The sequence below is a fragment of the Heterodontus francisci genome, chromosome 31 (genome assembly GCF_036365525.1).
Source record: "Heterodontus francisci isolate sHetFra1 chromosome 31, sHetFra1.hap1, whole genome shotgun sequence".
In the NCBI taxonomy this organism is placed as follows: Eukaryota; Metazoa; Chordata; class Chondrichthyes; order Heterodontiformes; family Heterodontidae; genus Heterodontus; species Heterodontus francisci.
The window spans coordinates 41086081-41107200 of record NC_090401.1 but is presented as its reverse complement, the minus strand read 5'-3'; the positions used below and the strand labels follow the sequence as shown (position 1 = coordinate 41107200).

Genomic DNA, 21120 nt, shown 5'->3' with positions numbered 1-21120 from the left:
GTTACATTAAATTCCTACCTTCACTGTTTTCTGACTCTGTCTGACAGCCTGTGTTAATATTAGTCCACAAACTCAATGCCAAATACTGCCTTTAGACTCTGCTTTTGGCAGATAAACAAGGCAATATTAAAGAGAGCTGACATGCTGTCCTCTGGGGATTCTGCAGAAGCTCATGTGAATCTCTACTTATCTTACACTTAACTGTAGCACTGTGAGTGGAACCATTGTGCATGAGTTTCTTTGATATTTTAGTTACAAACTGTTGAATGGGTGAATGAGTCTATGTTTCAGTACACTTTGCAAATTAATAGTTTGCCTTTCATTTCGATTTTCTTTTTTTGGTCTGAACTTTGTGCCTATCAAGGTGCAAAGATGATTGTGTTGGGCTACAGAAAACAATTCCAATTCATTCACAATGACAGTTATGGTGCCACAACTCAGGTACTGTCCTTACACGGTTTCATGTAAAATGATGTATTAAAACCATCCTCAGTAGTACAGTAGCATCTGTACCAGTGTGAAAGCTCAGTATCATACCCCTATTAGCGTTGATTAACGTGTAATTTAATATGTCAACTTGACAATAACGCTCATAAATATTATCAGAGAGAAAACGTCTTCACTCCCGATCTAAACTGTCTGGGTTTAAACCCAGGCCCAAGATGTGAAAGAACATAATAATAGGGCAGCACAGTGGTTAGCACCACAGTCTCACAGCTCCAGCGACCCGGGTTCAATTCTGGGTACTGCCTGTGCGGAGTTTGCAAGTTCTCCCTGTGACCGTGTAGGTTTTCGCTGGGTGCTCCGGTTTCTTCCCACAGCCAAAGACTTGCAGGTTGATAGGTAAATTGGCCATTATAAATTGCCCCTAGTATAAAGTAGGTGGTAGGGGAATATAGGGACAGGTGGGGATGTGGTAGGAATATGGGATTAGTATAAAATGGGTGGTTGATGGTCGGCACAGACTCGGTGGGCTGAAGGGCCTGTTTCAGTGCTGTACCTTAAAATATAAATGTAACCTATATTAGCACGTCAATCTTCATGTGCATTGCCAATTACCCACTCTATATCAAAAAGAAGTAGTATACCTTCTATCGCAGAGGTCTTATAGTTGAAAGGAGAATGTTTTAACATATGGGCTCAACCATTATTCATCTGTTGGATGCATATTTATAAAACTTAATTTATTGGCTATGTTTACATAGCAGACATAGATTGGCACTTCCTTTTTCTCATTTACAATCTTTCAAAATTTTGAAATAAAAATGCAATTCTTTCTTTTAGTATCCTCTGAGCAATTATGATCTGGTCATTATCATATTGTTGTTTGTGGGAATTTGCTAAGCGCAAATTAGCTGCTACATTTTCTACACTAAAACAGTGAGTACACTTCAAAAGTACTTAATTGGCTGGAAAAAGCTTTGCAACACCCTGAGGTCATGGACAGTGCTCTAAAAATGCAAGTCTTTCTTCCACAGAGCATGGTTTATTTTGTTATTTGTGGTTTACTGAATGTCCTGGACTACATACATGGTTCGATAGTTTCATAGAGTTATTACAGCACAGAAAGAGGCCATTCAGCCCATCAAGTCCATGCTGGCTCTCCATGGAGCTACTCAGTCAGTCCCACTCCCCCGCTTGATCCTCGCACCCTGCAAGTGTTAAATAAACAGATGTCCAGTCACCAAAATGAGGAAGCCAATGACAGTCTCTATTCCACAACTGTTTTATTGGCAATTCATAGTTCAGTCCAAACATCAGTTCCCACTTTTTTCTTCTGGACTAACTCTCTGTCCAGAGGCAACTCCCCAACTGGGCAAAAATACAAATACAAATACAAAACTATAATGAGCATCACCTGCTCTCTGTAAACACTGAAGTCAGTTCTGTTTAATTAAAGGGACCAGCATTTTCAATATTGTCACAAGTCTATTTCTTTCAAGTGGCCATCCAATTTCCTTTTGAAGTCATTGATTGTCTCCGCTTCCACACCCTTGTGGGCAGCGAGTTCCCCTTATGACCTCCTGTGTAAAAAAAAAATTTCCTCATATTCCCCCTGCATCCCTTGTCCAAAACCTTCAATCTGTGTCGCCTAGTCCTTGAACAATTAGTTAATGGGAACAATTTTTTCTTGTCTAATTTATCTAAGCCTGTCATTATCTTGTAAATTTTTATTAAACCTCCCCCCAATCTCCTTTGTTCTAAGGAGAACAACCCCAGATTTTCCAAAGTAACTAAAATGCCCCCATCCCTGGAATCATTCTGGTAAATCGCCTCTGCATCCTCTAAAGGACCTTCACAAACTTCCTGAAGTGTGGTGACCTGAACTGGATGCAATACTCCAGTTGGGCCCTATAACCAGAGCTTCAAAAAGTGTTATGATCAGATGAGGAGGGGTTGAAAGGTTCCCCTCTTGTCCCTCTCCTTGGTTGACCGCAACAGGGTTTATTTCTTTTAAACAGTGGATATGCTTCCCAATTCAGTGAGTGTTTAACCCTTTTATGTGCTATGATCATAAAAGAACCAATCACACAGGTTTTCATGAGTTTAAACAAGAAAGAGGTTAATTTATTGTACTTAAAACCAAATCCCATCTAAGTACATTAATAAACTATGCTACAACTTTCACACACATTTCTCCCAGGGGTCTCTGTCTACAGCAATGATAGACTTGGATGTTTTGCAGCCCACAGGCGGGGTTCAAACTTAGAGGATTGCCTGGAGACAGAGAGACAGACTGACCCCCTCACTTGGGTCCTGCACTGGTCAAACTCAGGTTCTTGTTTGCTGTAGCAAAAAAACCTGCCAGTTTTCACAAAGATGGAGAGACTGTCACATGATTGTCCAGTGTATTCTCTCTTTTGCAATTTCGTTAGACAACATCTAAATTCCAATCTCTCAGGGTCCCATTGCTTCAATGTTTACCCTTTGAGGTTCATCTCCACCAGTGTTAATGTGCCAAGATGACTTTAAATGTCTTGTTAATGGAGGTGAGGCAGGTACCTCATTCAAAATTCACAAGCCATTATTCTGGTGGGAGATTAACCAGACATTCGTCTTCATCTTGATACCTTGGTATGTGAGGTATTTCAATTCAAATTGCGGTGGTCATTTTAGCTGCTTTCTTTTTAAAGTTTAATTCAAGTTCTTTGTCTCCTGCTTTCTTTTTAAAGTTTAATTCAGGTTTCCAGCTGATGAATTAAAAAGACATCATATGACATAGCATGTGTTCATGACAAAAGGTTCAGCATAACTTCCCTGCTTTTGTACTCAATGCCTCTGTTTATGAAGCCCAAGATCCCATATACTTTACAAACCACTCTCTCAAAATGTCCTGTCACCTTCAAAGATCTATGCACATGCACCCCCAGGTCCCTGTGTTCTTGCACACTTTTTAGAACTGTGGCATTAATTATATCTCCCTATTCCTTCTGCAATATACATCATCTCACACTTGTCAGTATTAAATTCCATCCACCACCTCTCTGCCCATTCTGCTAGCCTATCTATGGCCTGTTGCAGGCGGCTCATATCATCCTCACTGTTTGCCACACCTCCAAGTTTGGTGTCATCGTCAAACTTTGAGATTCTACTCTGTATTCCAAGATCCAAGTCATTTCTCTATAGCAATAAAGCAATGGTCCCAGCACTCACCCATGGGGAACACCACTGTCAATCATCCTCCAGTCTGAAAAACAATCATTTACTACGATTCGCTGTTTTCTGACCTTAAACCAATTTTTAGTCCAATTTATTAGGACGTTGTTCCAGAACAGTGAATGCAGTGTAAGATTAAGAAGAAAGAAAGAACTTAGACTCATATTGTAACTTATCACACTCTTAATATATTCTAAAGTGCTTCCAGCTATTTATAGCACAAAACATTTTGAGCGGAAGCAGCAGGAAAATGTCTAACAAATGTCGTACACTTTGAGATGCCCTGTTCCAGCAAAATTTGGCCCATTTCAGCAGATTTTGTTTGGGATCCTTGAGAAAGGGTATAATGAGTAGAGACTATGGAGAGGAAATAGCAAAATATGGGTTTGATTCAGTGAGTGATAAAGCTGTATGTTGTAAGAGGCTTGTAGACCTTCCTCACAAGTATAATTCCATATGTAGCTGTCTTTCATTTAGTATTCTGCATGAACCACACATTTGAATGTAAGAAAGATTTTGTACTTAATTAAAATTTGAGTAATATGTGGGGGAGTAGCTGTTTTACAAAAGGTCCAATTTTTTAATGGGTTATATGTAAAATTATGCTTTTTAGGATTGAGAAAGGGGTATAATATTATGCAATAATTGTACAAGATGATATTAATATTCAATAACTATCACTGGTAATTTTACAAAGAAATTGAAATCACAGAAGAAATCCAAAAATGATATGTTTATCAGTAAAATTAAAATTAGTAGTAATTGTACTGGAAATCAGTTAGGAATTGCTTTAATGTTTTACCAAGTTTCTTCTCCATTTCCAAGTAGTTTACTTTTGCTATCTTTACCATAGTTTGGGGAATATGTAAGTTATACTTAAACTTTCAAAACAAGAACTGTCCATCTGCTTAAGTGTCCAAATCCTAATGGGAATAGTGCTCGTTAGCTATCAGTCTTTACACTCATAAATGTACTGCTGTTGTTTACCTTCAATGGTGAAGTGTTCTCTATTGATTCAATTGTTTCTTCCAACCTAACCGTATGTATTATGCTCATAGTATCCTGTATATATATCCCAACAGGACAAATCACAAATGCGGCAGTCCTCTCAAAGACAGAGTTCCCAGGTGTGTTGGCACTAATCAAACAGAGATAGCTTCAGAGGATCGGACACATCCACAGGATGGAAGACGGTTGCATGCCCAAGGACCTTCTGTATGGTGAGATAGCCAGGGTCAGACGACCAGTGGGAGGCCCAAAGCTCCACTTCAAGGATGTTTGCAAGCGTGACATGAAGGCCCTAAATGTTGACTGTGGCACCTAGGGGTCACGAGCTGCGAAAGAGGGAAATGGCGACACATTCTGTGGACTGGTGTGCACTACCATGATGACCAGTTGCTACAGCAGCTTGGCAACAGGCACCAATGTCAAAAACAACAACTCAAATCGTCACTTGGCAGCTTCATGTGCGGCACTTGTGGCAGAACCCGCCTCTCAAGGATTGGCCTTCACAGCCATCAGCAAAGGTGCATGAAGAGAAGACACCCACCTAAATGGATTGTTTGCTGTGTGTCCATCATCTTTCGTAGATGGAAGGATGCCAACCAACCAACCATACTATTAGAGGGAGGCATTTTCAGAAAATTAGCAAGGATTAGAAGCCCACTGACATGAATAAGTTGCTGTTATTGTTTTGCAGGACAATAGAAGAAAATCAATAAATCTCTCGCAAAATAAGAGAAATTTATCCAAATGTATGGGCCAGGAAGTGCTGGGAGGAGGCTTTGCACCTTTTGTGTGCTAGGACCACACTACCCATTTTCTTATGGTTGGGCTGTGCTGGTTTTGCAGAAAGCTTGTGCTGCTACCAAAAGGGCCTCAGTAAGGAATGAAGGATAGGCATGTATGGAACTTGAGGTCAAATGGAGGATAATAATGGGCATGGGCTTAGTGTGCCAGTTCATTGTCAATATGTTGGTGTTATTTTGATTTGTAATTGAAATTGTAAGTTAGATATTGACCCTCTAATCTAATTGACCCCTCTAATAGTTCTATTCGTTATACCCTTTCTCAAGGATCCCAAACAAAATCTGCTGAAATGGGCCAAATCTTGCTGGAACAGGGCATCTCAAAGTGTATGACATTTGTTAGACATTTTCCTGCCGCTTCCGTCCAAAATGTTTTGTGCTATAAATAGCTGGCAGCACTTTAGAATATCCTAAGCGTGTGATAAGATGCAATATGAACCTAAGTTCTTTCTTTCTTCTTAATCTTACACTGCATTCATTGTTCTGGAACAGTGTCCTAATAAATTGGACTAAAAATTGGCTTAAGGTCAGAAAACAGTGAATCGTAGTAAATGGTTGTTTTTCAGACCGGAGGATGATAGACAGTGGTGTTCCCCAAGGGTCAGTGCTGGGACCACTGCTTTATTGCTGTATATAAATGACTTGGATCTTGCAATACAGAGGAGAATCTCAAAGTTTAATGATGACACCAAACTTGAAGGTGTGGCAAACAGTGAGGATGATATGAGCCGCCTGCAACAGGACATAGATAGGCTAGCGGAATGGGTAGAGAGGTGGTGGATGCATTTTGCAGAAGGAATAGGGAGAGGCAATGTATAATTAATGGCACAGTTCTAAAGAGTGTGCAGGAACACAGGGACCTGGGGTGCATGTGCATAGATCTTTGAAGGTGACAGGACATTTTGAGAGAGTGGTTTGTAAAGTATATGGGATCTTGGGCTTCATAAACAGAGGCATTGTGTACAAAACTAGGAAAGTTATGCTGAACGCCTTGTCATGAACACATGCTATGCCAAATGATTTTTTTTTTAATTCATCAGTTGGAAACCTGAATTAAACTTTAAAAAGAAAGCAGCTAAAATGACCACCGCAATTTGTATTGAAATACCTCACATACCAAAGTATCAAGATAAAGACGAATGTCTGGTTAATCTCCCTCCAGAATAATGGTTTGTGAATTTTGAATGAGCTACCTGCCTCACCTCCATTAACAAGACATTTAAAGCCATCTTGAAACATTAACACTGGTGGAGACAAACCTCAAAGGGTAAACACTGAAACAATGGGACCCTGAGAGATTGGAATTTAGACGTGATCTAACTAAATTGCAAAAGAGAGAATACATTGGACAATTATATGACAGTCTCTCCATCTGTGTGAAAACTGGCAGTTTCCTTTTGCTACAGCAAACAAAAACCTGAGTTTGACCAGTGCAGGACCCAAGCTGGGGTCTGTCTGTCTCTCTCTCTCCAGGCAATCCTGTAAGTTCAAACCCCGCCTGTGGGCTGCAAAACATCCAAGTCTATCATTGCTGTAGATAGAGATCCCAGGGAGAAAACCATCTACATCACTGTCTCCAAGAAAACCCTGAACCAGGTGGCCACCTCTACCAGCCAGAAACTTCAGCCACGAGTTCTGCTGGAAAACAACTGAATTACCAGACCCCGCAGACTGTATATTCTTTTATTTATTCTGGACTCTAATCCAACCAATCTATTCTTCTTCACTCTGTAACTTATTTGTGTGCATGTGTGAAAGTTGTAGCATAGTTTATTATTTTATTTTGCTTGGGTTTTGATTTTAAGTACAATAAACTAACCTCTTTCTTGTTTAAACTCATGAAAACCTGTGTGATTGGTTCTTTTATGATCATAGCACAAAAAGGGGTTAAACACTCACTGAATTGGTAAGCACATCCACTGTTTATAAAGGAATAAACCCTGTTGTGGTCAAACAAAGAGAGGGACTAGAGGGGAGCCTTTCGACCCTTCCTCACCTGATCGTAACACTGGCCTGAAACCAATTGCTAAGATCAGTTTATGGTGTCAGTTTTGTGTCAGCCTCTATAGTTCAAGTAGTTACATTGTGGAATGGAGCTGATACCAGTTCTGTATAAGCAGGCATGTGGTTGTTCAGTAATTATCATACAGACCATTTGCTATCAATTGGACTTTTAGTAGCGTCACTTTTTTTTAACATGGGCAATATTGAGAGGCAGTTTTGTAATTAACTTTTACAGCGCCTGAAACACATTTAACTTGCAGATAATATGTGTTGCTGTATGATTCCCCACAGTTCTCCTTTAATATGTCTGGAATTCAGAGACTTGCAATAAAAAAAAGCATTAAATGGACGAGGGGAAAAGTCAGGTCTGTAAAACATAATAAAAATGGATTTTTGTACAGAATGGAAATCTGTAAAATCGCTGGGTCAAAATCCTGGAACTCCCTGCCTAATGGCACTGTGGGTGTACCTACACCAGATGGACTGCAGTGGTTCAAGAAGACGACTCACCACCACCTCCTCAGGGGCAATTAGGGATGGGCAACAAATGCCATGATAGAATAATTATTTTTAAAAAGGCTGTAGATTCCCATTGACTTATACAGTCAATTTCAAAAGAAAAACAGAAAAGAGACAGTTTTTTAGTGATTTGAACAACAGTCGGGCAGGTTCTGTACTGGTTTCAAAAGCCAAATCTGTGAACATTACTGTTGCAATAAAACGACTGTTACTTCTTTGACTGTTTTCTACATCATTTAAAACCTTAAAACCCACTAAGGTATTCCACACATTGACTGTGAAGTGCAGTTTTTCTAATCATTGCTGTTAATAAAAGTAATATCTGAGAGAGTTACAATTTTTAGAAAGGAAATTGTCTGCATTTAAAAGAGACTATGGGCCTACCTGATCTGTTTTTTATATATGTAAGCATTATCATTTTTCCAGTCATAAATCCCTATAATATTGAATAAAATTCTCTTTCGCACAGGTGGTCATTCCTGCAGAGAAAGCCACCCACACAGACATATTGGGATGAATTTTCGAGGTCAGAAACAGAGGCCAGGCTGGGGAGGTGGTGGTGGTGGGGCCCAAAAATATTGGTGCCGACCGGAATGTCAGTTTCAAGACACTGTTCCCAGTGCTTGCAATGTTCACCAAGGCAGGGGAGAGGGTGGGACAGCGATCTCATCCACATCCCAATTGAGGCCAATTAAAGCACTTAAACAGCTCATTAAGAGCTTGTTAGAGGGGGAGGTTTGAATTTCTGAAGTGGGTGTACAGGTTTCATGCGCTATCCATTGCTGACCAGCTAAAGGTGGGCGGGTACAGAGTGGGGAGCCAGTCATGGCTGCCTCAGGGAACTACCCTGACCATATAAGAGCATTAGCAGGGCAAAGGAGGACTCGACACTTGGTAAGTAGGTGCCCTTGGTGCTGCGCAGGTGGCAGGGAGAGTGGGCTCTCTGCTCTTGGCTATTGAAAGGGGTCATCATCCGCCCTGGCACTGTGGGGGCAGAAGAGCATGGAGCAAGGCTGCCAATCACAATAGGATGGCCGCCTGGCCAGAAGGAGTGCTTCAGTTGGGAATGGGGGCACAACAGTCAGATTTTAGGCCCAATGGCAATGAGGAGCAACAGGAAGGCATGGGAAAGGAAAGAGGGGCAGAAAGGAATGGCAGCCGTACACTCACCACAGAATCTACCACCGAAGATGAAGCTACCCAGAGATGACTGAGACCCAGTCCTGCAGGAGATGGTCACAGATCTCTGTGCCCTCATGCCAAAAACCTTGCACCTCGCAGCACTGTTCGCCATACTCTGCCAGTAGCTGTCAAAGTCACTGTGGCCTTGGCCTTGAACTTCTTCACTTCTGGCTTCTTCCAAGGATTATCTGCAGACCTTCATGGCTTCTCGTAAGCGCCAGCACACTACTGCATCTCACAGGTCATTGACGCCCTCTTTGGAAAGCTGCTCAGTACATTCACTTCACAACAAACACGTCCTCGTAGGGACAGAGGGTATTGGGTTTCACTGCCATCGCTGGATTCCCCCATGTGCAGGGCATCATCGATTGCGCCCATGTGGCCATCAAGGTACTGAGTGACCGGCCAATGAGATTCATTAATAGGAAGAGCTTCCACCTTCTCAACGCCCAACTAGTCTCTGATCACAACAAGAGCTTCCTCCATGTGTGCGCTCACTTTCCAGCCAGCTGCCGTGACTCCCTCATCCTCCACCAGACCACACTGCCACAGATCTTCACTCCAATCCCCAAAGTGTGTGGATGGATCCTGGGGGACAAGGGATATCCCTTGAAGACATGGCTACTCACCACTATACGGGAGCCCCAGACAAAGGCGCAGAGGCAAAATAACCATTGCCACCTGCTAACTAGGACAACCATTCAGCAGGTCATCGGGCTTCTCAAGATGTGATTCTAGTACCTGGATCGGTCGAGTGGCATGCTTCAGTACACTCCTGCAACAGTCTCAGTCATTGTAGTGGTCTGCTGCAGTCTGAATAAAATGGCACTCCAGAGAGGTGTGAACCTTGAGGTATACCATTATCTTATGGGGGGCCTCCTGCAAGAAAATGTAGGGTTTAGAATTTCTGAGCTATCCTCTCAATTGTTTGGTATTCTGTGCCATCTTGTCATGCAAACGCATAAGTGGTCTTCCAATGTTGTAATTTGAAGGAGCACCTACACACTGACAGACATGTGTCTGATCTGCAAACAATGCCTTGTGTCAGAAGTGACCATGCATTGCAAAGTTTTGTGAAACCCTTTGAAGGCATCAATGTGCCAGTACTTTGCAGTGTAAGCTTCAATGTCTTGGTGTTTGGGTATGCATAGTTAGCAATAAAAGACCTATAACATTCTGTGGGTGTTAGGCATAGACCAACATGAAATGTTGACAGGCAACACATTGCAGCACACACATTGGGCCATCTCCTGGTTTGCAGCAATGTCAGGTTATTCTTCTTTGAATTTCCATAAAGTGTCCCATCTTCTTTTCAGGGCATGTGGGTAGTGCACACAGTGTTGATCCTGACTGCTACCTTCTGTCTGGCATGCTGTATTATACTGTTCTAGAAATAGAAATAGTGCCCTGGAGTACTCAAAAGGGCATTGCTTTTCATGCAGCACCACTTTGCAAAGCCCATCAAATAGTGGGTTTGTATGCAGTGCTTCTCCATCACCTTCCCACAGACATATTTTGCTGCCTCCATATTTATTTTGTCAGCCACTGGTTTTTTGGCAGGCTTTTGTTTTTGTCCCTTACAATCTTTGGAAAGACTGCAAAAATGTTTTTCCCACATGCAGCCACGTACCTCCAAGTGGCATCTCCTTTTCAATTTGGCTACAGTCCTTTAAGGGTTACTGATACATACAATTTACTCTCCACCCTACAATTTGAGGAGCTCCCAGTACCAGGCCCAAAGAACCAGGAGCTTCCATTAATAAATAATATAGACAACCCTAAAATTCCAGGAGGTAGGATTAGTGTGAATCACGTGAGAGAGAAAGAGATTCTGTGGGTAATCCTGCTCCAACTCGCCTTTGTAATGGTTATAAGAGAATTATTGTTGTGGAATTTTACACAGAAGAAAGAATGTACATTCTTTAAGAACACGCAAGGCTTTACTGTACTCCAAAGAACTTCCATATTTAACTTGTGCAATCAGCAAACGTTCTCATCTGTGTGCTATTCTCCAAATGATATACACAAAAAACAGATGTGGTTTAATAACGACATTAATAACATTATTTTAGAAACTGATTGAAATAATAAACAGAAGAAAATTTTAAACATCAGTTCTCAGCAGCCAAAAAACTTTGCCATATTTCAGTAATAGCTACAGGTCGCAAAGGAATCAGAGAAAGACTAATTTGTTTCCTCAAGTTGTGTGTAAGTAAATCAACAGTCACAACCCTCAAAATAAAGCCATTATTAAACTCAAAATTCTAGTTTAAATAAAGTAGACAATTAATTTTTTGATTTGTCCATAGCTGTGGAGAATTTTTAGGCTGCTGGCCCAATGTATATCTAATTAGCTCATACTGTATCATTGATAGTTTAAAAAAGTTCCTTCATGGGATCACTGGCAAGTTGACATTTATTGTCCAGCCCTAGTTGTCCTTGAGAAGGTGGGTTGGGCCTTCCTGAAACACTGTAGTCCATGAGGTGATGGTGCTCTCACAATGACATTAGGTAGGGATTTTCAGGATTTTGCCATGATGAAGGAATGGTGATGTATGTCCAAGTCAGGATGATGGGTGACTTGAAAAAGAAGTTCAAGGTGATGGTGGTGAGTTTCTCTAGTGCATCCTGTAGATAGTACACAAAGCAATTATGCTTCATTGATAATGGAGGGGGTGGATTTTTTAAACTAGTGAATGAGGTGCCAGTCAAATGGACTGCTTTCTGGTAAACTTTTTGAGTAAAAACAGAAAATGCTGGAAATACTCAGCAGAGCTGGCAGCAACAGAATTAACGTTTCAGGTTGATGGCTTTGCGTCAGCAACTTCTTGAGTGTTGCCTTAACTGCACCCGCCCTGGCAAACAGTAATCCCCAAGATGTTGTTAGTGGAGGATTCGATGATGGTGCTAATGCCATTGAATGTCAGGAAAAGGTGGCTGGCATTCCCTTATAAATACAAGTTCATTCTTTCTTTCTTATTGGAGATGTTCACTTGTGTGGTGCGAATATTGCTTGCCTCTCATCATCCCAAACGTCACTGTTTTCCAGGTCTTGCTGCTTGCATGCATGGACTGCTTCATTATCTGAAAAATTGTGAATGGAATTGAACACTGCAATCATCAGTGAATAGCCCCACTTCTGACCTTATGATGGAGGGAAGATCATTGATGAAGTAACAGAAGATGTTTGGGCTTAAGACACTATCCTAAGGAATGCCTGCATCAATGTCATGGGGCCAAATGATTGGCCTCCAAAACTGTCTTTCTGCAAGATATGACTCCAACCATGAGAGAATTTTCCCCTTGATCTCCATTGACTTTAGTTTTTTTTTTAAGAGTTTCCGGGTGCCACATTCAGTTGAATGCTGCCTTGATACCAAGACCAGTCACTCCTATATCACCTCTGGAATTTGTGCCTGTGTTTGGACCACGGTTGTAACGAGGTCCAGAGCTGAGTGGCCCTAGAGGAACCCAAACTGAGCATTGGGAAGCAGTTATTGGTAAAGAGGTACTACTTGATAGTATTGTTGATGACTCCCTCCATCAGTTTGCTGATGATTGGGATAGACTATTAGGGTGGTAATCAATGTTCCTTCTAACTTCTGTTTGCTGTGAGCGGCTGGCTTACACTGTGTGGTCATTTTAAGATTGGCCCGCGGCCGTGCACGCACACATTAAAGGGAAAGTTGCTTGTACGTGGCCTGTTTTCTCCATCTGCACGTCTTAGAGTGAACATTGGTGGTAATTAGCTGGTTGAATTTGTCCTGCTTTTTGTGGACAGGACATACCTGGGTAATTTTGTGTATTGTCGGGTAGACTCCAGTATGTAATTGTATTGGAGATGTCCAGTGCACTTGGCCATTTCTCATTGTAATGTGGAGAGAATTGAATTGGCAGACATCTGGCATCAGTGATGGCAAAGACCTCATGAGAAGGTTGAGAAGGATTATCTACTTGGCATTTCTGGTTAAAGTTGGTTGCAAATGTTTCATCTGCAGCCACATGCTTGATTCTGCCATTATTGGGGATGGGGATGTCCATGACACTACCTCCTCCAATTGGTAGCTTAATTAATTGGTTATCTAGCTTGATAGTGATAGAGGAATGAAAGACATGCTGGGCCAGGAGACTATAGATTGAGGTGGTGTAAAATTTTGCTGCTCCTGCTGGCCCACAGAGTGTCATGAAAGTCCAGTTTTGAGCTGCTAGATCTGCTATTAATTGTTCTCCCTCCAACCAATGCTGTTATCTGTGACAGGTAGATTAAGAGGATAAGGCCAAGTAGGTTATTCCCTCAAATAAAAACAAGAAATGCTGGAACCACTCAGCAGGCCTGGCAGCATCTGTGGAAAGAGCAGAGTTAACGTTTCGGGTCAGTGACCCTTCTTCGGTCACTGACCCGAAACGTTAACTCTGCTTCTCTTTCCACAGATGCTGCCAGACCTGCTGAGTGGTTCCAGCATTTCTTGTTTTTATTTCAGATTTCCAGCATCCGCAGTATTTTGCTTTTATTTTAGGTTATTCCCTCATGTTGATTCTCTCATGACCTGCTACAAGCCCAGTCTGGCATCTGTGCCCTTCAGGACTCGTCAACCTGGTCAATGAGGGTATCATCAAACGACTTGGTTGTGATGCAGATTAAAGTCCCCCACCCAGACCACATTCCGTGCCCTTGATACTTTCAAGGTTTCTTCCAAGTGGTGTTCAACAGAAATTTGTAATAGTATTAACATTACACCAACAAAGCTTTTAAAATGCCAATAAAATTTTTATTTGTTATAATGAACAGAGAAATAAGTTTACTCTTAAAGAAACCACATTGACCTAGAAATTTGATGGTGGGTGGTCTTTATTCAGGCGCAAATTGGGTGGGCGAGATACATACACTTATTATGCAACGGAAGTGAGCTGCCTGCCATATTGCTAGAAGCAGAAAAAAAGACATCTAGGACCTACAGCTAAAACAACATTCGGCCCATTGCGTATGTAAATAGGAGGGCTAATGCCTGTTTAAGGCCCCTTTGTAAAACTGGGTACCCTGAAAGCAGTCAGCAGCAGGAAACAGGACTGTTGGAGGCTGCCATTAAAATGATGAGTTTTAAAACAAAACTCTTAACTGAATATGGAGTTCCTCCTCTGTCCTCTGCAGTACCAAAGACTATTACTGGCCTCTGCTCTGTCCCCTCCCAAATGCCTCGCTCCTTCTACCAATTGCTGCAACCCCCACCTACCCCGTGGTAGCTGCCTTCCTCTCAATCACCCCCATCCCTCTCCTGATCACCCCATTTACTCCCGCCAACTTCTCCCACTCACCCTCCTCCCTCCTGATTGTTTCCCCCTCTTCCAGGACTTAAGTAAGGAGCGCTGTCACTGACGCAGTGTTTAAAAATTGATATCTTCTTCACTGAGATGCCCATCAGGTGTTTGCAGCTCTCTGGTCTCATGGAAACGAGACCCATTATTGGGTTGGCCTTGGTCCTACCCATTCTGACTTAGGCACCATTCGCTGCTGCCAGTGCAAACCATTTTCTTGGCCATTAATTTCTAACTTTTGTGCACTTATAGATGTCAAATCAAGAAGAGGACTCAATGGATACTTAAACCCATCAGTAGTCTCTAAAGTCCGAAGTAAGTAAGTTTAGCTGTATTTTTCAAAATATTAAGCTTTCATCTTAACTTTGCATTGTAGAGCTGTACCATCTTTTTCCAACTTTAATAAAATTTATTCTTGAATTATGTTAGATTAAATCTAAGATATTTGCCTGCATTAGTCAGTGAAATAAGTGGCAACATCACTGCTTGTGAAATAATTTCCTACAACATCACCTCAAGTCATTAAATTACCGCTGCTGCTAACAACACAGAAATGGGCAAGATAAGAAATTACGTTTATAGAAATTATATAGTCTAACACACTGGAGTATGCTCCAAGGAATTAGATGGTATAAGTACAAAACTGAAAGTCCGATTTATCATCTTAATTTCTTGATTTATTACTATCTTGGGACATGTAGCATAAGTTCTCCAATGTATAATTTATTCTCACTTCAAGTGATTGTCAAAGCTCTGCTTTCCCTAATCAGAAGTTTTGACCAGTGAAATAATTGATTGAAACTGGTATTGAATGTACCCTGTATACAACAGCTTGTGGTAATCTGCACATCAGCAGAAAATTGTAGCTTTCAGCAGCTGAATGGGATAGCAATAAAGATCCTGGTTTCACAGCTGCGGGTGATTTTGTAGATCTCCACTGGGCTGCCAAATAGGATGGCTTACCAGGGCTGGAAAATTCCTTTAACCGACTTGGCAATTTATTAGTGAACATTTGGAATCTCCGGTCTTTCTTTTCCTACTGCGTTGCAAGATCAATCCAGTTTATAACTGTTCCAACACTCAGCCCCTTGTCTGTATAAGACGTAACCTTTATTTTTAGAATTAACTTCTTTTGGTTAAACTTCATGCAAAACAATGTTAAGTTATGTGTTTTGTAGGCCTGTTGAAAGATTCCTACTTGCCAAATGGTAAGTAATTTTGAAAGCATCGAGCATGTGTTGTCCATGGTAAGTAAAACAAAATTAAATACTTTTTTTAAAAACATGTTATTGGAAAGACATTTGAAGCTTATTTAAATGAAAAGCCCTTCACTTATAGGGGTCTTAGATGTTGTTTCGATATCTCCATATATGTTTATTAAAAACAGGATTTTGTACTGAGAGATGTGCAATGTAGAATTGTAATTCAAAGGCAAATGTATGTTTAATGTCTCCTGTCCCTTTAAAGCTACAAAATCTAAATAGGTGTATGCCAAGGCCCGTTAAAAGTGTTTCGTGCTTTTCTTGTTCACTGTTAGTTTCATAAGATTAAGTTGTAACTTCACTCAAATTACTATTCAGTCACTACACATCAATCAGTTCACTTTGAGGTGTGACTGTTTTCAAGTGTCCATAATGTATGCTTATGAAAGATATATAAAATTATGTAAGTGTGGCTCTCCCATTGTATTGTTCACAGTTGCATGAAATGATGTGTGCGTTACCTGTTTATGTTGCCTTTGTACGGTTGGTGTCGCTGTGTCTTTTTCTGGTTCTGTTTGGTGTTTTGTGGCTGACCCTGATGTTGTGGTTGTGTCTTCTCTGTCTTTTCGGCTACGCCATTCTTATGGCAGGGGAGGCACATGGTTTCTTGATCTTGTGCTCCTAGTTCTCCCCCTGCTAACCTACATTTTTTAAAAATTCATTTATCCTGTGTTCATGCTCCCATAGTTTCCCATCTATTCTGCTTTTCTTCTTTCTCCTTGAGCTACTTATCTTTCTCTCTCTCACGCGTTCTCATTTCTCATGATCCCATACTTTTCCCCTTTGACATCTTTGTTACCTGCTCCCTTCGCCACCCACCCACCCATCACTTTCCTACTTCAGCTCTCTGTACTCTTGTGCAAAAGGTCTCTGCATTCTTAAGGGGTCCCCATAGCATTACATATTGTGATATATCACTTACCTCCTCACCCTTCTTTGATCTCTGATCAGACATTCACAAAACTGAATTCCAGAGGTGGAGAGTGATTGTCCAAATATGGTATCTAGGAGCCCTCACAAAATTGAAGTCAATGGGAATCAGGGGGAAAACTCTCCCCTGTTTAGAGTCATACCTCACACAAAGGAAGAAGGTAGTGGTTGTTGGAGGCCAATCATCTCAGCCCCAGGACATAGGTGCAGGTGTTCCTCAGAGTAATGTCCTCAGCTCAACCATCTTCAGCTGCTTCATCAATGACCTTCACTCCTTCATAAAGCCAGAAGTGGGTATGTTCATTGATGGCTGTACAGTGTTCAGTTCTATTTGGAACTCCTCAGAAAAGGAAGCAGTCTATGCCTGCATGCAGCCAGATCTAGACAACATTCAGGCTTCAGCTGATAAGTGGCAAGTAACATTTGCGCTAAACAAGTGCCAGGCAATGATAATCTCCAACACAGTGGCGGCACAGTGGCTAGCTCCGCAGCCTCACAGCTCCAGTGACCTGGGTTCGGTTCTGAGTACTGCCTTTGCAGAGTTTGCAAGCTCTCCCTGTGACCGCGTGGGTTTCCTCTGGGTGCTCCGGTTTCCTCCCACATGTCAAAGACTTGCAGGTTGATAGGTAAATTGGCCATTGTAAAAAAAAAAAATTGCCCCTAGTGTAGGTAGGTGGGGATGAGAGAGGGAAAATGAGATTAATGTAGGATTGGTATAAATGGGTGGTTGATGGTCAGTGTGGACTCGGTGGGCCGAAGGGCCTGTTTCGATGCTGTATCACTCTATGACTAAGAGAGAGGCTAACCACCATCCCTTGATGTTCAGTGGCATTACCATCACTGAATACCCCATCATTAACATCCTGATGGATTACCATTGACCAGAAATTTAACTGGATCAACCATATAAATATTGTGGCTACAAGAACAGATCAGAGGTTGGGTACTCTGCAGTGACGGACTCACCTGACTCCCCAAATCCTGTCATATACAAATCAGAATGTAATGGAATACTCTCCACTTGCCTCGTGTTAGCCATTCCAACAACACTAAAAAAACTTGATACCATATAGAACAAAGCAGCCCGCTTGATCAGCACCTCATCTAGCACCTTAAACATTCCTTCCCTCCACCACTGGCACACAGTGAGAGCAGTGTGTACCATCTACAAGTTGCACTTCAACAACTTGTCAAGGCTTCTTCAGCAGTGCCTCCCACACCCACGACCTCTACCACCTAGAAGAACAAGCTAGGCAGACGCATAGGAACGCCACTGCCTGCAAATTCTTTTTCAAGCCACACACCATCCTGACTTGGAACTATATCTCCCTTCCTTCACTGTTGCTGGATCAAAATCCTGGAAATCCTTCCCTAACAGCAGAGTGGGAGTACCTGCACCACATGGAATGCAGCAGTTGAAGAAGGCAGATTACCAGCACCTTCTCAAGGGCAGTTAAGGATGGGCAATAAATGCTGGCCTTGCCAGCGATGCCCACATCCCATGATAGAATAAAAAGAGCACTTCCTCATTATAAGGAGAATGGTTCTTGTGGTGGGCTTCTTGTTTCTTGCCACTTTTTGGTGTGCTAACATTTCTAGTGTTACTTATAAAAAAGCAAATTACACATTTTGACTGCATTCTGGTTCTTGATTGTGGAGTTGTAGCCAGCTTTTAATCACCTCCTTCAAATCTGTTTCAACTCCAATTCATTTTCCTGGGTTGGTGGTCATTAGAGATGTACCTTGGACTCCTGAAAGAATTCCTGCTACCAAGAGGGAGCCTGCCAGTATGAGGGGGTAAAATCCCCGGTGGTGCGGCAGCACCATAAGAGAGCATGAGGAACCTTAAAGGGCAGAACCATCCTTAAGATGGCATCGATGCTCCCAATGAAGTCTTCGGTCTTGACGGAGGCCTTCAGCTGGAGGTGATGGGCCTGAATTGGAGAGAAGAGACCACTACATGGCTATCTCCTTCTGGTGTGTAAACTTGGGGTCTACCATTGTTTTACTCCAGAAAGCTTGTTATAGAAGGATAAGGCCGGAGCCTTTATTTACTCAGTTTCACATTTATTGTGCGCAGTAAAAGGATTACAAAGATGTAGTTCTACACACAAATCCCTCCACCAGTCCCAGTGAATGTCTGCTTTTACGTGCTCAACTAAAGCCCCAATTGACTCCCTTCACCTGCATATAATCACACAATTAGCACATATAATTGCACAATTAACAGGTTCCCTTCTTTCTTTCACAATACAACTTAGATTAACATGCTCAAAGAATATTCAAAATAAATCAAAATTAAATTCCATATTGGGCACAAAGTTTTTTTTTACATTGTGAGACGGCCCTCATCCAGCACCTCGAACAATTTCTTTGCAATTGCATTTCTCTTTGTGAAACAATCGGATAGCTGATAACTTGCATCTACCCATTTGAGTTTGGAGATTTCCTTTCTCTCCAGCATTTGTTTCAATGCAGCGAGGTCAATACATAATCTTTTCTCACTCACACTTTTTGTGGAGTGTATATTGTCCCATTATCCACATAACATTCAATGGGTATCCTATCTTCAGGATGTCCCTTGTTCAGAATTTCACACAAAATATTTGACAAATCGAACCCCATATCCACTGCCTCCACAAGACCCGGTGTTTCTGCAACTAACGTGCTTTTAGCAACCCATTTATTTTCTTAGCCTCCCAAGCTAAAGGACAACATTTCCCATTTTCACCCATCAGAAATATTATGAAGCCAGCCGCACTTGAATACCCATCAGCAGGATTAGCATGTGAAGCGTCACAAAAAATTATTAGCTTCATGTTCTTTGGGTCACCTAAGGATGGGAACTTCAGTACACATTGCTCTAGATTTAGTTTTTTCAATGTTTTATATGCCCTTAAAACATTCTCAACTTTTGGATGTTTCATCATCGTACTTTCTCCAGCACATCAAAACTAACATCAGGCTGAGTCTGAGAGCACAACCAGTTTAATTGACCCACCAGGCTTCGCAATTGCTCAATCTCTGCTTTAGATATATCATCTGTTTGTAATGATCTAACAATCTAACACTATTAACCAGGATGGGAGTAACACTCTCTAAATAGGATTGTTGATTCAAACTTATTCCAGATTTATTCTGTTTAATATGTAAACCAATATATTTAAAGGCCCCACAAGCCTGACTCCCAGTCTTAAATTCTGCCTTAATCTTATTTATTTTTTTTATTTAGAGATACAGCACTGAAACAGGCCCTTCGGCCCACCGAGTCTGTGCCGACCAACAACCACCCATTTATACGAACCCCACAGTAATCCCATATGCCCTACCACCTACCTACACTGGGGGCAATTTATAACAGCCAATTTACCTATCACCTGCAAGTCTTTGGCGGTGGGAGGAAACCAGAGCACCTGGAGGAAACCCACGCAGACACAGGGAGAACTTGCAAACTCCACACAGACAGTACCCGGAATTGAACCCGTGTCCCTGGAGCTGTGAGGCTGCGGTGCTAACCACTGCACCGCCCATGTTATTAATAACATATTTCTCAAAATCCACAGTACCACCCCATAAGAAATCATCAACGTGCATCATGAAGATGCCTGGAAGTTTCCCTTTATGATACCAATAAAACATTGCAGGATCTGCTTTTAGTTAAATCCAACTAATTTTCAACAAAACAGATCTCACCGAGAAATACAATACCCTGGAAGTATTAAGGCATTTGTTCAGTTTCCATAGTTTTCCTTCTGCATCTGCTGCCTCTTTAGGTGGTTTCAGAAACACTTCTCTCTGTAAAGGATCATCTTGCAGAAATGCAGCCTTTATGTCAATGGATCTACACTCCTATGAATGTGTGGCCAAAAGAGCCAAAAAGATTTTCAAGATTACTTTTCCAACTGTGGGAGAGTCCACTCTGACATCGGTATTCCCCCAATCGCTCTTCAAAACCCCTCGCAATTAACCTTGCTTTAGCCTTATAAGTTCCATCGGGACTTTCAGTACAAATCCATCGATGTGACAAAGCCAGCTGTCCCCTGTCTGGTACCTCAGAATAGACTCCAAACTCTCTCCAATTCTCTAATTCCTTATGTTTTGCTTCTCTTATTAGTTTATCCTCAAGTTTATTGGCAGCCACTAAAACTTTACGATCATGAGGACTTCTGCTTCTAGTTCTATTCCCAGACTGCCCTATAGCTTTCATTTCATTGTGGAATCTATTAATACTACAGCCTCTATTAGCACTTTGATGTCTTTCGGAACTACAGCTAGAAGATCTCCCTTGCATTTTATCGGAGGCTCTTTCTCCAGCATGTGATCGCTTCCTTACGCAAGAGTCACTTCCAGACCCACTATCAAAACTTGCACTCCGCTTTCTTACCCTACACTCTTTCACCCCATTCTGCCAGTCTATGGCCCTTGCTTCTTGGCCATCATCTTGA

General features: G+C 41.7%; 1 protein-coding gene across 1 annotated transcript in view; it reads left to right on the top strand.

The window, feature by feature from the left end:
- The first annotated feature begins 15660 nt into the window (after positions 1–15660).
- col8a2 (collagen, type VIII, alpha 2) overlaps positions 15661–21120 on the top strand; it is a 350913-nt gene continuing 345453 nt past the window's right edge. Inside the window, exon 1 of the mRNA XM_068011369.1 lies at positions 15661–15730. Coding sequence (XP_067867470.1) covers positions 15689–15730 — 42 coding nt within the window. The 5' untranslated portion in view covers positions 15661–15688. The remainder of the gene's footprint in view (positions 15731–21120) is intronic.